This window comes from Vigna radiata, chromosome 10 (assembly GCF_000741045.1).
Source record: "Vigna radiata var. radiata cultivar VC1973A chromosome 10, Vradiata_ver6, whole genome shotgun sequence".
Lineage (NCBI taxonomy): Eukaryota > Viridiplantae > Streptophyta > Magnoliopsida > Fabales > Fabaceae > Vigna > Vigna radiata.
Window position 1 is genome coordinate 4,645,809 of NC_028360.1, and position 16,025 is coordinate 4,661,833.

The following is a 16,025-nucleotide window of genomic DNA, read 5'->3' on the forward strand; positions in this document are numbered from 1 at the left end:
ATCACTATTAGATAAACAATTACTTGTTCTATTCAAAGGAGGAAGATGATAAAAACAGAGTTCAAAATAGTTGAGTTACCTTACAAGCTGAGGCTGTACACTTTTCCATTTCCAAAGATAAAAATCCAATAACAACATTGACGAGTTGCTGAATAATAACTTTAGTGCCTAAAACCTTATCATTATAGAATCAGACAACAAACCTATATTCATTCAAAGAACATCAATTAACATCCTAACAAAATACCATAACTACAAGGTTACTCAACAAAACTAAACACCACAACAATCAAAATATAGGGCACATAGTACTTCACACTTAAGAGGTACACAACTAAAGCTAGATGAGCTCATTCCCCAAAAGCCCCAAAAAGATTTTAAAAACCTCGCTCTGATACCAAATGTAACGCCCCAAATTCTGGGATGTCACGGGTTTACAAAAATCGATAAAATTTTAAACTTTAACTCAGCGCAAAAACGTATTTTTCAAAAACCTTAACCTTTCAACATGCATAATTTATTCAAAACATATTAGTTCCAAAAGCCTTGTCCAATCACATTATTCCAAAAGTAATTACAATTACTAAGGAAATAAAACAATTATCTAGTACTTTGTTTCAAAAGTTAATGCCAAAAGAACTTTTTAAAGAAATCCAAATCTTTTCCTCGTCATCTCACGAATCTATCATGTCTTTGGAACATCTGCAATATCATCTGCTCACATATAACACAGTATATGATCATTATCGATAATTTCCTTCACAAACACACAAGTACAAACATGTATGGGATAAGCTACCGATAAAACAATCATAACAAGATACATACATACTGATTATATCAACCATAATCAAACACTCAGCAAGATACATATCTTCTGATTATATAAACCCTAATCAAGCATACAACAAGATACATGTCTTTTGATTATATCAATCATAATCAAACACCTCATATATAAAAGTAATAATAATATGATTTCTAATCCTCTGACATAAACATTTCAATCATAATGAATTACTCGATTCTCAATCCCCAATCCTTAAACTTGCATCCTTGATCCTTGATCTCAACTCTTGATGTCTTCACTAACATCTCACACATAGACTTTTGGTTTATCCAATCATTAGCACATATGCTAACTACTTACTATAACTAGTATAGTAACAACACTATAAACATAGCATAACCTGGAGCATCCTCAATATGATGATCATTACTATAGGTACACCACCAGTCTCTGATTGACAACCCTCCTCTACTTGTTTTTCACCTTTACCATCACCCTTCAACTGCCCACTCTCTTGTAAATCTTCTAACTCGCCACGTTCACCAGCACCCTCCAATTCACCCCCTTCCTCTAAGTGTTTTTCACCTTCACCGCCTTCCAAGTAACTATCCATTTGTAAACCTTCTAACCCAAGTTCACCATCAACCTCCAACCGGCCCCCTTCCTTTAATTGTTTTTCACTTTGACCATCACACTCAAACTGACCATCCTTTTCTAACTTGTTAACCTAGGTTGACCATGAACTTCCAACTTATCCCCCTAAATTATTTCTATTATCTCAGGTTCAAAGGTTTTATGTACCACAAACAAATGCACTACATCGTTTAACCTAGCTATGTTAAGCATATGCATAACACTATTGTCATCAGTCAAAAGTTCCAACTTATCTTTCAGCACTGACCAACCTCCTAAAAGCTTGTTCTTTCTTTCCCTCAAGCCTTAGAAGACATTGAACCTCTCATAAAGAGCCATGGTCAAAGAAGATAGAAGAAGAAGATGGCACTTCAAGAATTCGACTCTTATGGAGGATCACATTTTAGTCTTTTTCTTTATCTTAAAACACCTTTTTGTAAATATGTAATATAGCTCTTTTTTAGACCTTGTATTTGGCCAAGAAACTTTGTTTAGTTTCGTTGAAAAGGCTTGGTGGCTTTAAAAGAGAGTTAGTGCATCAATAGGTCCTTAGTTAGAAGGCAACACCTAAAGTGGATTAGAAATGGGTTAAAATTAGGTTTTTGAAGGAGTTAGTTCCAACGAGCCTTTGCATTAAATGATTTGACTAAGTTAGTTACAAAGCATAAGGCTCCTCACATTTAATGTTTAGGCTCCTCCTTTAATGCTCCTCACATTTAATGTTTAGGCTCCTCGTTTAATGCTCCTCACATTTAATGTTTAGGCTCCTCATTTAATGCTTAGGCTCCTCATTCAATGATGGAAAAACTCCTAAATATTCTATGTACTCTAGCCTTCACCTTCACCTATAAAAGAAGAGGCACCCTTTTGTAATCCTTAGAACTTGATTGAATGTAAAGTCTTTTTGCCAAAATTGGAAGACTTCTCTTCTTGATTTCTCATCTTATGAAATTGTCTTCTTCTAGACTTCTTCATACCTTCTCCTTCATGGTTGGCCTAACCTCCTAGAAGGACATATACCAAGACCATACAACATCAACATCTTCATCTCTATTTGCTTTTGTTATTTTCATTGATCATCATGGAGTTCACCTCTTTGAAAGAAGCTTCATCAACTCATCATGGAGATCATCTTATGTTGAAGGAGTCTCCTCAAAGCAACCTCAAGATCATCACTTACAAAGTGTTCACTATAGTAGACCATCACTTCAAAATGCTCGTTCAACATTTTATCTAATATATTTCTACATGTGTAAATTATACCTACAAAATAATAAACAAATTACAGTCCCTACCATCAAAGCACCCAAATAGGGGACAAATTACGGTCCCTACCACTAAAACACCTAAATGGAAGACTGTTAAGACTCCGACAAGTGTACTGAATCATATCAAGTAATATAAATGGTAAGACCAAATATTGTTTTCCCTAGAGAATCACAACCTAAACAGTTATGTGATTTCTTGATTAAATAAGACTTGAAAACAAAATCATTTAGTTTAAGATGCAAAAAGTAAACATGAATGCAAGTTTTGATCAATTGACAGAAAAATGCGAAGGTGAATGGTTTATAAAATATGGAATGAATATGTTGTTGGGCGTTTCGATTTCTCCTATCCACTCTCATGCATATAAGAATTTGTTTTCTTCATTAATGTTAATGCCACTTTCTAATTTACTTAAAACTCGATGTCTCGCCGAAGAAAGTCTATCCTTAATTACTAGTTTACAATGTCTTCCCTCCCTAGCAATCAATTCTGCATTACATATGCACAAAAGCTTAAGGCAACCAAAACTCATATCCCTATGTCTAGGTAATACTGCTTTTGGGAGAGATTCCCCAAATCTAGATTCCCCCGTATGTGTCCATATTAACGAAATCAATAATCATGCTACAAATGAGTTAAACAAAGCAATGCATAGAGTATAGAGGAAAAACCCTAACAATTAATGAAAGAAGCATTTATAATATAAATCAATTCAAATACATGAGAGTTTCAAAGGATTACATCTTTTCCCCAAGAACAAATGACATTTAGTTCCCCATTAACATGGAGAAACTAGATGAACAATGGAAAGAATGAGATAGAAAAACCCTAAAAGTTGAAGATGGAGGCTTCCGCATCCAAATCCACCTTCAAGGAGTCAAATAATGCGTTTCTGCGCCTCTTCTACCAAAAGATACAAACCCTAGGACGTCCAAGTCCTTAAATAGATCGAAATAGAAAACAAAAACACAACCGAAGCCCGTATAGCGAGTGCTCAGGGCCCCACTTAGGGCGCTCAGGCGTCATCCTATGGGTTGGCGCTTAGTGCCCCTAGAAAGGCGCCCAAGTGTGGTGCGACTCGAGGAAGTGGCGCTCAGAGTCTCCGAAAGGGGCGCCCAGGCACGAGCCCAAAGCTTTCTACGCTGAGGGCCTCAGGAAAGGGGCATTCAAGCGTGAGATAATGTATTCCGGTGCTGAGGGCCCCTGAAAAGGGCGCTCAGGCGACCTGCGATCTTTTTTTTTGATGCTTTTCAAGTCCTTTCTGAGTTCCAACTCCTTCATACTTCATCTCTTCTTTTAAATCATCTCAATTCCTATTTAAAACAAGAAAATCTAGCATAAAATCATTAAATTCACCTTCAACTCTCTTATTTCCACAAATAACACAAAACTATGATTTCAAGTTAGTTTATAAGTAAAAAAAATTGTTTTTAATATCAAAATTAAGTATCAAATAATAGTAAATTTAACCATTATCAAATACCACAAGTTGTACAAATTTAAAAATGAAATAGGAGACCAAAATAAACAAAACGTAACAAATATCAATTGTTACTTCCAACAAAAAAACATTCCTATTCCAATACGAAAATTCAAAATCCAACCACCACAACAAATAAGAAAGAAGTAAAATAACTGACGACCATGAAACTCACCTTAACTATGTAACCTTCGATCACTCCATAATTTCTACTCAAAATCTTCTTTCCTACTCCTTTCATCAATATTCACAAATGATTCAAAGCTCTATTTTTGTTTACAACATTTTACCTATTGCACAAAAACAAAAATTAAATTTAACGGAAAAAAAATTCACATCACCAGTGTATTAAGGATTTAGACTTATTTATTACGTATCTTAAAAAAACTTAATTAAGACAACTCAAAATCTGAAAAATTAATTAAGAAAAAACAACCACCAACTCTTTAATTTTTTTTTTTGAAGATCACGGTCAATCATCCAAATATTTCTTTTTCAGTTCCCGCCATATTCCGGTCTTTTTCTATTTTGATTTTCATTCTCTTTCAGCGGACCAAAACGCTCCGACTTCCTAATGACATGAGTTATTTGTTAAACCCAATCCCTCGGAACTGAATCCCCCGTTTTTTTAAAATTTCCCAAATCGCTTATTTACCTTCCAATTTCCCTTCAGAAACCCTAAGCGTGGTTTTCAGCAAGTTTTCCCAGTCTCAGAGTCTGCATTAGGGTTTGTGAAAGAACCATGTCGAGCGCGTTAAGCTGGAGACACCATGTCGTGGTTCAATCTCTGTTGTCGCGGGGCCCACTCAGCGAGAAGGACTTGCACGCCATGTTTGAAGAGCTCACCAAGAGAAACCCAGGTTGGTTTCTAAATGTTTTCTCAACCCTAAGGCCGCTTTATTCACTTCTGGTGAAGAATTGTGTATTTGTTTACTGTTAAAAAAATTTAGTTTACAGTTGATTTAGGTTTTGAATTATTATTGGTTGTAGAGTAGAATTGCTGCATTATGAGTACTGAGGGTGAAATTTGTCTTGGTTTGATTTTAAATGCTGGTAGCAGACTCTTTTCTTTTAAATTAGAATTTGGTTTTTTTGTTTCATGTATCCTTGCTGGGTTTTATTGCGACCTTGACATGGGTGAGCTTGCTTTCATTAGGTACTGAGCGGCAACTGTTCGATGGTTTTATTCTGAAAATCAACAAGGCGCTTAGTTGTGCTAATTTTGAGTTGCGTGCCTGCATAAATCAATATGATGGCCAAGTTTATTATGGGGTGGTCAATACCGTTTCTGACGAACATTCCAAGTTAGGGACGAAGTATAGTGTTCCGCAAATTGCCTTTTACAAGGCCATTGTAAGTTTTGCTCAACTTGATTGTGTTTTTCTGTCTGTGTTCATTTGTGTAATGTGTAGTATTTGGTATTTGCGGTTCTGTGTTTCCCTCTTGTGCATTACGTGCGCGTCACTGGATGCATAGTGTGGTTTCTTTCAATTGAGGGAAGTAATTTTTTTCTTGCCTGGTATTTGACATCTGACGCTACTAATCTTGTTTATTTCTTTGGCTAACAACAGATTGAAGCAATAGTACAGGATGCCTCTGCAAAAGGTGTTATCTTCAGCCTCCATGCTCTCAATCTTAGTTTGGATAGCCAGGTTATAAACTTTTTCACCTGGCTGAATATTTCCGATTGTAAGAAAATTAATGTTGTTTCAGCCTGCTGCTAGCCAAATGTTAAACTCAAGGATTGTAAGAGGATTGGAAGTGGTAAAGGATTGAAACTCAAGGATCATAGTAAACTACTCGTAAGAGTTATGCACACATGCAAAATTTCCACAATTTTTTTCAGAATCTCCATAGAGATTATCTACCCTACTTGTTCTTATGGGCGTTCATCTCAAAGTGATTCTAAAACATATGTGTAGGTATGTAAGTAAGTTAGTGCACAATAGGAATTTTCATTAGAGCAATCAGCAGAGAAATATTTGTCTAGAAAAACTATCAAACACATGATTATTCTATCCCAAAACACTACCTCATAAATGCAAACAAAAATACATAATTGTCCCCACAGACATTAAACCTGTAGCTGCTATTTAACTGAGTCTTAATATAAGTGCTATTAAAACTGCAGTAATTATTAAAATAAATTCCTATATTTCCTAAAATAGACTTTCCAAACTTTTGTTCTGTGTATCAGACAATTTGATTATAAATACTCTATTTAGTGCACAAGCTTAGAATTTGCTCAAAACTCACATCAATAAGGACTATGTCATTTGAAAAATGAATTTTGAGGAACTAATTCTTGCTCAACTTCATTAATTTGCTTACATGTCTTTTATAGTTCAAATTCACACAATACAAACTCTATTATGGGTTGGAGCTTTCCTTAAGACTTATGGTCTTGGTTCCATATCATAGTTTTTTTTTTTTTTTTGCATCATTGAAGGCCATCTGCAGATCTTATGGTTAACATTTTAAATTTTTAACAAAGCCTACTATAGAGATATGTAGTCTCCATGACATAAGACAAAGTTGATTCTGTTACATGTAAGTCTTCCATCTCATATATAGTTATACTTCAGTGTCATAGTATGACTGATTCTATGTTATAAGTTATACCATCTAACCTAAACATTCGATGTGCAATGTTATAAGTTATACCATCCCTCCAACTCTAACTCTTGTTTTACCTCCATTTTTAGAATTTTGCAATAAATTCTAAGCATGAGAATTTTTTTCTTGTGGTTAAACTTTCCTAGTCTATTTTTGTTTCTGGTTTTTTGTTAATCTGCAATGAAAGTAATAGTTTGTATTACTCCAGTGTATCACTATTTATTTGATTTGCAAATTTAAAATAAAATGTATAATTTTCATTGTATATGTTCAGGTTACAATTATGACAGATCAACAATCACAAGGAAGCCAGTCAAATGTTCCATCTACTTTGAAAAATTTTAGTTTGTCTCAAAAGGAGAAAACCCTGAATGAACTTGTACAGGACCAGTGGCTTAATTTGACAACAGAGGGTGTTATTAAACTTGGTCTGAAGTCATTTCTTGATCTTCGCAGTTGGTTTCGAAATAATGATGTTCCATCCTGTCATGTTTGCAATGAAGCTGGAATAAAGGTTGTTCCTGTTGCATTGTGACAGCTCTTTTTTGTTATTCTTTATTTTTGATTACTTTGATTCAGTGTCAGGCTTTCTTCTTACGTTTTTATTTGGGATTTAAATGTTCTGTTTTGTTTATCGTACATAAAGTTGTAGTAGATTTTTTAAAAAGGTTGCTCATTGATCTGATTAGAAGATCTTTTATAAATTGGGTGGTTTCTCTTATTATATGCACACTAATAATCCTTTTTCATATATTAAAATTTCTCTAAATATTATGAGGAATTCCTACTGTCCAATTACCTGGCTTGCGGAGGCCGTGATCACCTAAAACAATAAAGTCACTTGTTTTGTTTGTTTTAGAAGGAACAAAAGCACATTGCTGCATTGTTTGAATCTGATAATTCATTTGGCAATGTCTGACAGGCAGAGGTGTGCCAAAATGAAAATTGTACTGTTCGAATTCATAAGTATTGCCTGAAGCAATTTTTCTTGCAGGGAAAGGTATGGGTATTGTTATTATTGGTCTTATTTCATTTTTACTGTAGACAGGTGGAAAGATTCTGATTATCTTGCTATTACTAACTTGTGTTTAGGTTGCCAAAGTTTGCCCAAGTTGTGGCACTTCTTGGCCATATACAGTACCGAAGGAGGAGGCCTTGCAGATGGAAGATGACAGTGAACCTAGACAAAGTCAACGGGTGACCAGATCTGATCGAAATAGGCGAAGTGCTAACAGGGTTGTTGATAATGATGAAGTTGGATGCAGTAATCAGGACGAGCTGAATGAAAATAGAGAAATCCAGAATGGTAATGTATTGGTACGGAAAAGAAGACGACTTCAAAGAGATAATGCAGAAACAGGAGGATCTGGTGCATCTCAATCTTCAGCAGCCATTTCGGGTTTGAGAAGAGTAACTCGAAATTCTGCTCGTCTGAAGTAAACAATGGTGCTTTATACTGCTTCTTGGGGAAGCACTGTACATTTTTCTGCTGACTGACTTTTGCTGAACTTTTGAGGATATATGAATGGACTTTTGTTGTAAATGCAGTTAGCTAGTTTTAGTGACTATTTGTAAACCAGCAATCTTATGTTATTCCTCTGGCGAGAAAGGACAAAACTCTAGCAAATACAGTGTAAATTCGTCCGTTGTGTCAAAGGGATCAAAATTAGAGCCGCATCGACTCGAGGTAGCTGCATGATTATTTTTCTCAACTGATATGGAATTCTTTAGTAGTGTTGTGCTTCTTTAATGGAAAAAGGTTTTTCAATTTGCTAATCATTTCATGACCATTTGACATGCATGAGTATAAAATATTCATAAAAAAAGAAGTAAATTTTCGTATTTGGAAAGAAAAAAGGAAAGCAGAAAATAATAAAAGTGGGTGGCAAATGATAGTAGAAAAATTGTAAGTGTACAAATATCATTAGTTTTTAGGCTTAATAGCCTTTTTTTCCATAAATTTGCTTATTTTTTTCAATTAGGTCTTTCTTTTTAAAAGTGTGAGATTGGTTTTTACTTAAGTTTTTATTCTCTCTCCTCTGTTTTTCTGTATCGTGGTAGACTTTTTGTCAGTGATATCTTTTCGTCCTTTTTGTCAAGGCTATCTTTTCCTCCTTTTTTCCATCTCCATTACTATGGTTTAAATAATCCTTTCATTGATTATCCAACCCCAAACACAGTCGGAGGTGGCTTCGCCGGAGTGTCTCATCGAAACACAACGTGGCCGAAATTAGAAGCGGTCTTGCGATCCCAGATAGTGAAGAAATGAAGAATTTTTCACGTTTTAAGGAGTGAAAATGAAGTTGTATTGTATGCATCACTATCAACCCATTTTAATTTTAGTATTTTAATTCTTATTATTTATTTTTTGTTATACACGTTTCATCTTCACGGAACAAATTGGTCTGTTGTGTTGTAGAAGATTGCAGAACAGAAAGGTCTACTGGGTTGCAGAAAAACAAAAGAGAGAGAAAAAAAGTTAAAGCTGGGTGTATTTAACGAAAAAGATGACGTTGACGCAAAATTTACTAAGTGAAGACCAATTTGACACACTTTTAAAAGAAATGACATAATTGAGAAAAATAAGCAAATCAGGGGATAAAAAACTATTAAGCCTAATTTTTAATTATGTTATTGTTATAAAGATAATAATCAATGTTTATCGGAAAGTAAAGTAACATTATGTTGGACTTGATGTTCAAACTAAGATTCATGGTTTAAGTGAATAAGAAAATGCGATTGAAATTAGAAGAGTTGTTAAAATTAGTTTGTCAGTTTTTAGTAAAAATTAATTGTTAGCAAAATTGATAATTTGTATTTTAACATATTGGTTAAAATACATGACTTCGATTTTTTTATGTTGTAAGAAATTATATGCGGATAACTTTTAAATATTTATACGAACATTCTTTTAAGTTTTGAAATATTTATTCTCTTTGTAAGCTTCTGATTAATTTTAGTGATAAAAAACATATAGAAATATTTAAGAGAAATTTGGCAGAATCTATTGAGTATTTGTCTTGAAATAATAATAAATAAAAGCCGAACTCAACCAAAGTAATGAAAAGGCTCATGATTTAGTGTTATGCTAAAAAAGAAAAATAACTCTTAAGTTTTCCTTGCACCTGAAATAACTAGCAAAACCACCAATTCCCGAGAGGGAGAAATGTAAAGTATTTTGTGTAACTCTTACACTGATTGGCTCAGAAGAAAAAAAAGGTAAAAACCTATAAAGATATAACGAAAGAAATGTTATTTGGTTTGAAGTAAATAAATGGAAAAATGATTTTATTTCTTGTTAGTAATTTTATTTGTTATATTTATTAATATTTGTTAGTGCATAGACAATTAGTCTAAGTTACATGTTTGCTCATAAATCACTCAATTTTGATAATACTTAGTGGTATATCAAACAAGTTTGTCAAATGTAAATCAACTTAAGTTGTTTAAAAGAAACACATGCATTTTGTTATTGGCTAGACATCTTATTAGGAGTTGTTAGATGATCCAAAAATAAAAATATCAAAGAATCATCAGAAGTCTCAAAATATAGTCGCACGAACAAACTTACAAGAAATATTAGACAACTCATGAAGAGCAGCGTACGCATGACATGTTTGGTCATCATAATCCTGGCATATGTCTCCAATGATGTATGCATTGGATGGCTAGAATGATCGTTTACATATTGTAAACAATAGGAGCATGAAATATTAATAATTTTTTTTAATAATTTTTTGATAATAAATTATGTGTCATTATTTTATTAATCAGTATATAGTTCAATATTAAAAAGTAAATGAATTGATTTAACTTTTAAAACACTTTCCAATTATATTTTGAAAATTTTTCTTGAAACACTTGATGTAAAGAGATAGGAATCTTACAAGAATAAAGAAAGAAATATAAGAGAGATTGCACAAAAAGGTTTTAGGTTTTATTTGAATCAACCGATTATGCATCCGATATCAATTAATTCAATATTAAAGTGATTGTTTTCATTATGGTGAAATTTTAGATTAGAACCACGCCACACCGGTGAAGCATGCAATTACAGTCAAGATAGTGTACATACAATTCACTTGAACAATTCTCACGAGGAAATCCAAAGCAAAGCATACACACTCTACAACCAATGCACCAAATGAATGTATTACAAGAAATTACAATATATAAAAGAGATGTCAACTCATTTTTTATGGATCACAAAGATGTAAATTCAACGAGTAAGCTAGAAAGGTCACCATACAACCTCAAAATTGATCTTATTCCAAAAGTAGTAAGCTTCTTGAACAATTTCATGGATGCATGTAAATAATAAATTTTCAAAGAAATTATTATATTTCAATAAAACTCAAGAAAACTTTTTATAGAAAATATATTAATTATGACTCGATTGATTAGGTTAAGTGAAACTCAATTATTTTCTTCCATGTTTTAGAAACACAACAATATGATTAATTAATTATTTTCTTCCATGTTGTCTTTAAAAACACAAGAATATGATTAATTATGCTTCCATTTAATTATTCATGCGAGCAGAGTTTAGACATTTGACAAACCAATTAATCTAAGTAATAATTGATTATGACATAAATGAATTTTGAAAAAAAAAATCCTAATCATATTTTCCTGTATTATTTTTCATTATATAAATGTATTACTTTATGTGTATTTTCTATAATAGAGGAATTATTCCTTTATCTATTTTTTTCTATATTCAACATTTAGAGCTAGAGTTTCCAAGTAACTCATACATTTTTTTGTTGCAATTGCAATTGCAATTGCAACCATCATTGGAGCCACAACCACCATTAGAGCCATAGTTCAAATCAACGACCGTGTTGACAAGTGTTATACATTAGTGAATTTCAATGCTTAATTAGCACTTATCTTATTTTGATCATGTATAAAAAACTGTGAATACTATCCCAATTTTACTTGTTTTGCAAAAACACGTGTATTCAAGGAGTTGAATTTGCATTTGGGTGAAAAGAAGATTTGCATTGATTTTGGATGAATCTGTTTTGCCACGACTTGAGTGTCACCTGATGGCTTGAGCCACAAAAGAAACCCATCAATGAAGGTTTTCTTAAGCCAACAACTAAGGCTTGAGCCGTGGGAGAGTGCTTCATTATTAAGCAACCTCAAGCAGCGTTGGAGCCGTGAGCCTCCGCTTAAGCTATGTTGCGAAAAGTCTATAAATACAAGAACCTTGGACAAAATTTAGGAGGTGGAGGGAGAGAAGCTGGATTGATCCAAAAGAAAACTAGACTTCGTTCTAGGCCCTTTTAGGGTGATTTGAGAGAGAGAGTCTCCCAAATAATCCTTGTACTTCAAAGATACATCCTTAAAGCATTAGGAGATGTTTTCCTCTTTGCTTGTAATTATTTCACTCTTCATAAGGAGCTAAATCTCCATGTGTTTGAGTATGATGTAGCAAATTCAAACTCTCTTGTATTTGGTGACACTATGCAGTTTTCATTTGATTTAAAGTAGTTAATTGATTTGTGCTTGATTTTAGGATGAATTGATCTATCCTGTTTAATTAACTTGATATGTAGATGCATCTAGTCTTGAGTTGTGGTCCAATCTGTTTTCTTGTGAGTTTTTGGATGAAATATGCCAGAGATATGCAATTGGAATAAAGTCTTATTCGTTATGCAGGTGAGTCATGCACGGTCACTATTAGGTTGCATACAAAACAGTAGGTAAGATACTAGCCTTCAAGTACTGAGATGGGCTTAGAGTACCATAAAGAGCATTCTCAAGACCTGATCACATGAAGTTGTAAAATTGAAGGAACATCTAATGCAAGAGAGGATGGATCTGTGAAATCAAACTCCCGACAAAGTTTTTAATATTATAATCACTCCTTTGATAATTGAAATTGATTTCTAGATTAACATGACAACCTCTCACTCTCCACTTTTACACTTTTTTACATAAAAATAGTCTCATATAAGATCAAATTGATCATAAAACTATTATTTTTTCCAAATTCTTGTGGATACGATACTTGTTTACTACATCAACCTAATATACTTGCTGGTAGATTCTTGGTCATACTTAAGCCATAGGAGGAACACTTATCAATCGGATTGTCTAGGTTAGGTGAACCCCATTCTGCCAAGATCATTGTCATCAGAGCATCCATGCGATCTTACACATGGTCAAAGTCTCAACCTGTTCTCTTTTACCGCCGCGCGTGGTAGTGCATTACCCCTCCTCTCCAGCAGCAATCACCTACAACAAACTCACCCCCTTCTTCTATATTTGGATTTGTGCTTGTTGCTTTGATTGGAAAACTTTGGATTTTAGGGTTTTTCTTTCTCCTTTATAAGTGGCTATGGCCTCTTTTACTATTGTTATTTCGTTTAAGCCTTTAGAGTTGTTGAGATTGTTGATAAGGGGAGCACTGGTTTTGCTAAACCTTACAATCTCAAAACTTATGGTTTTTAATGATGACAACACATTATTAATAACAACATGTGTTACTGTGAGTTTATATGTGCTACATGTTCATTACTTTAATGTTTATGATTACTTGAGAACATGTTTGTGTTGATTCTATTAATGTATGCAAATTCACTGTGTTCTACATTAGATATTATATGTGATTGCATAACATATGATTTGGAAAAGAAAAACCACATGCACTTTTGTTGAACTTATATTGTGTGGCAAAACAATAGTTTTAAGTTGACTTCATTATGAAGCAAGTCGATTAAAACTCGTGGCTTTGTACAAACTTTTTCAAAGTGTGCTGTGAATATTTTTGCAAAGAAATTTTTTCAAAATTGCATTGAAGTGTTACAAAGTCGACTGTATGCGCAAGCTACTCGACTTAGCTAATTATGTTTTGAAATTTTGTTAATGTTTGTGATGTCTAACGACTATATTTTATATCTTTGACCAAGCATTGATTGTGAGTCAACTGCATTAAATGCATAATCAATTAAGTTGGTTTAATTGCTACTAATTGTTATAACTGTTATAACCGTCTATGTATAATCGACTTTATTAGTAGCATAACCGACTTAAGGAGCGTCAGTTTTGAGAAAAACTATATATAGACGCAAATTTGATTTCTGAAAAGACTTTTGCGATTTTAACGATTTCATTGATTCTTTTCATATTTGCAGAACGTGCTAAAGCTCCAAGAAGTCATCAAGAAGACCGTGGTGTTCAGTTTTTGGTGGTTGCTTGCAGAGCAAGAGTTTGTGCTCAAAGAAAGATTGATCATACTGCACATTGAGGTGTTTGAAACGTGATCTACTACTTCTCTCAATCTTGTGAAGATTGTGGCTGCCCTGTTCTGAATACAGGAAGACGACGTGTTGCGTTCTGGGACTTTGAGAATTGTTCAAAGTGATTAAAGACTACAGGAGAGGGGATATCTTATTGTTGTTCTTTATGTGTATATGCTTATATTTTGGTTAGAGGGTTAGAGAGGTGTTTTATATTTTGACGTGGAGGTCGCTATAGAAACCTTGTTGTAAAAACCTTGACCATTATAGTGCATTTGCTTCCTAGGATTGGAAGGACACTGGATGTAGGCAGTTTGGCTGAACTAGTATAAAAACATGCGTTTGAATTCTCTATCTTTGCACTTTTACATTTCAAGTTGACTTTACTTTTCACGTAGTCAACTATTTCCGCTACACTTGAAATATCTTTTTCCTTGCGATTCAAGAAACTTTTGAAAGTTCTCTCTTTTATGAAAAAGATTTTAAAATGACTCTGATTTTTGTATTTCACCAATTCACCCCCCTCTTGGTGTTGAAATTAAGCCATTCTATTTTCAACAAGAGTAATCTATAATCTTTACTGAATTTCTCAAATGGATAGAGGATCATAATACCTCTAGTTCCACTACTTTTGTTGCACAAACAAGTACATCTTTTATTGGCCTCGGAAATTCTAACTCTCTTGCTCCTTGGGTTCTAGGCTCAGGTGTCACAAATCATATTATTGGTAATAAATATTTTTTCTCATCTATATCTACTTTAGGTTATTTTCCTTTAATTAACATGGTCAATGGGTCTAGGGTCTCCTCACATGGTGTTGCTAATGTTCATCTTCTTCCTTCACTATCAATTGTAATGATATATATGTCCCTAGGTCTCTCTTGACTTATTATGCCTTAGTCATCTCTTATGTTCCCTTAATTGTTTTATCTCCTTTACCAAAGCTTCTATTTGTTTATAGGATCAGAGTTCGAGTAAGATAATTGGCATTGGATATAAGACTCATGGTCTTTATCATCTTTGGACATCTGTACAAGTTGGTTCAGTAATGGATTCTCCAACTCTTATTCATGCTCAACTGGGTCATCCTAGCCTTCTCAAGATGCAACAACTTTTTCCAAATTCTCCTAAGCTATCAAATTTTTCTTTTGAATCACGTCAATTAACACAGTCGTACTTCTTTTCTTAGAAGTGTGTCACAACGTGCTTTGTCTCCTATTTCCTTAGTTCACTATGACATTTAGGGACCAAGCCGTGTTTAGTATAATTTTGGGTTACAACATTTTGTCACTTTTATTGATGATTATTCAAGATATCCTCACACTTTGCAAAGTGATAATGTTTGTGAGCATTTTTCACATTCTTTTCAAAATTTTATGACTTCTCATGGAATTCTTCATCAAACCTCGTGTGCTTATACACCTCAACAAAATAGGGGTAATTGAGCGCAATAATATGTTAGCAAAAAATAAAAGATAAAGTTTTGATGATGAACAGATTTGCACAAGTCAAGATCCATGAAGACAAATTGAAGATCTCTGTATTTTATAAAGCTTTTATAATAATCCAAGTTGATGTAATAGTGCTCAAATATGTATTAGGGTTGATTCATGTAATTTATACTTGGTTAATTTATTTTTGAGAATCAAACACAAGCTGTTTTAATCGATTAAACCCAGTTTTAATCGATTAAAACGAGGCTGGCACTGAAAACCCAACTGCCCCTATAATAATCGATTAAAGCTAATAATAATCGATTAGTTAATCGATTATTCTTGAGAATAATCGATTAACACTAGCCGTTGGGGGTTTCAGATTCGAAAAGCTAGCCGTTGTACTCATTTTAATCGATTAATACTTATGTTAATCGATTAAATGCGTTAGATGGCCCATTTTCGAAGAATGGAAGGGTATTGGGCTGAGTCTATAAATTGGCTCACTGTTTATTTCAATAACAACTCTTCCCTTGTGCTGAAAACCTCTGAAC

At 33.6% G+C, this 16,025-nt stretch overlaps 1 protein-coding gene across 1 annotated transcript; it reads left to right on the forward strand.

The window, feature by feature from the left end:
- Nucleotides 1-4,657: 4,657 nt before the first annotated feature.
- On the forward strand, nucleotides 4,658-8,467 carry LOC106775301 (non-structural maintenance of chromosomes element 1 homolog). Its single transcript, XM_014662412.2, has 6 exons — nucleotides 4,658-5,032; nucleotides 5,329-5,525; nucleotides 5,744-5,824; nucleotides 7,063-7,302; nucleotides 7,711-7,788; nucleotides 7,881-8,467. The coding sequence occupies exons 1-6, from the start codon at nucleotides 4,915-4,917 to the stop codon at nucleotides 8,226-8,228; spliced, it is 1,062 nt and encodes a 353-aa protein (XP_014517898.1). The 5' UTR covers nucleotides 4,658-4,914; the 3' UTR covers nucleotides 8,229-8,467.
- The last annotated feature ends 7,558 nt before the right edge of the window (nucleotides 8,468-16,025 follow it).

Coding starts and splice junctions, on each gene's coding strand:
- LOC106775301 (XM_014662412.2), top strand. CDS start 4,915: ATGTCGAGCGCGTTAAGCTGGAGACACCATGTCGTGGTTCAATCTCTG. Junction 7,303..7,710: donor GCAATGAAGCTGGAATAAAG/GTTGTTCCTGTT, acceptor AATGTCTGACAG/GCAGAGGTGTGCCAAAATGA. Junction 7,789..7,880: donor AATTTTTCTTGCAGGGAAAG/GTATGGGTATTG, acceptor ACTTGTGTTTAG/GTTGCCAAAGTTTGCCCAAG.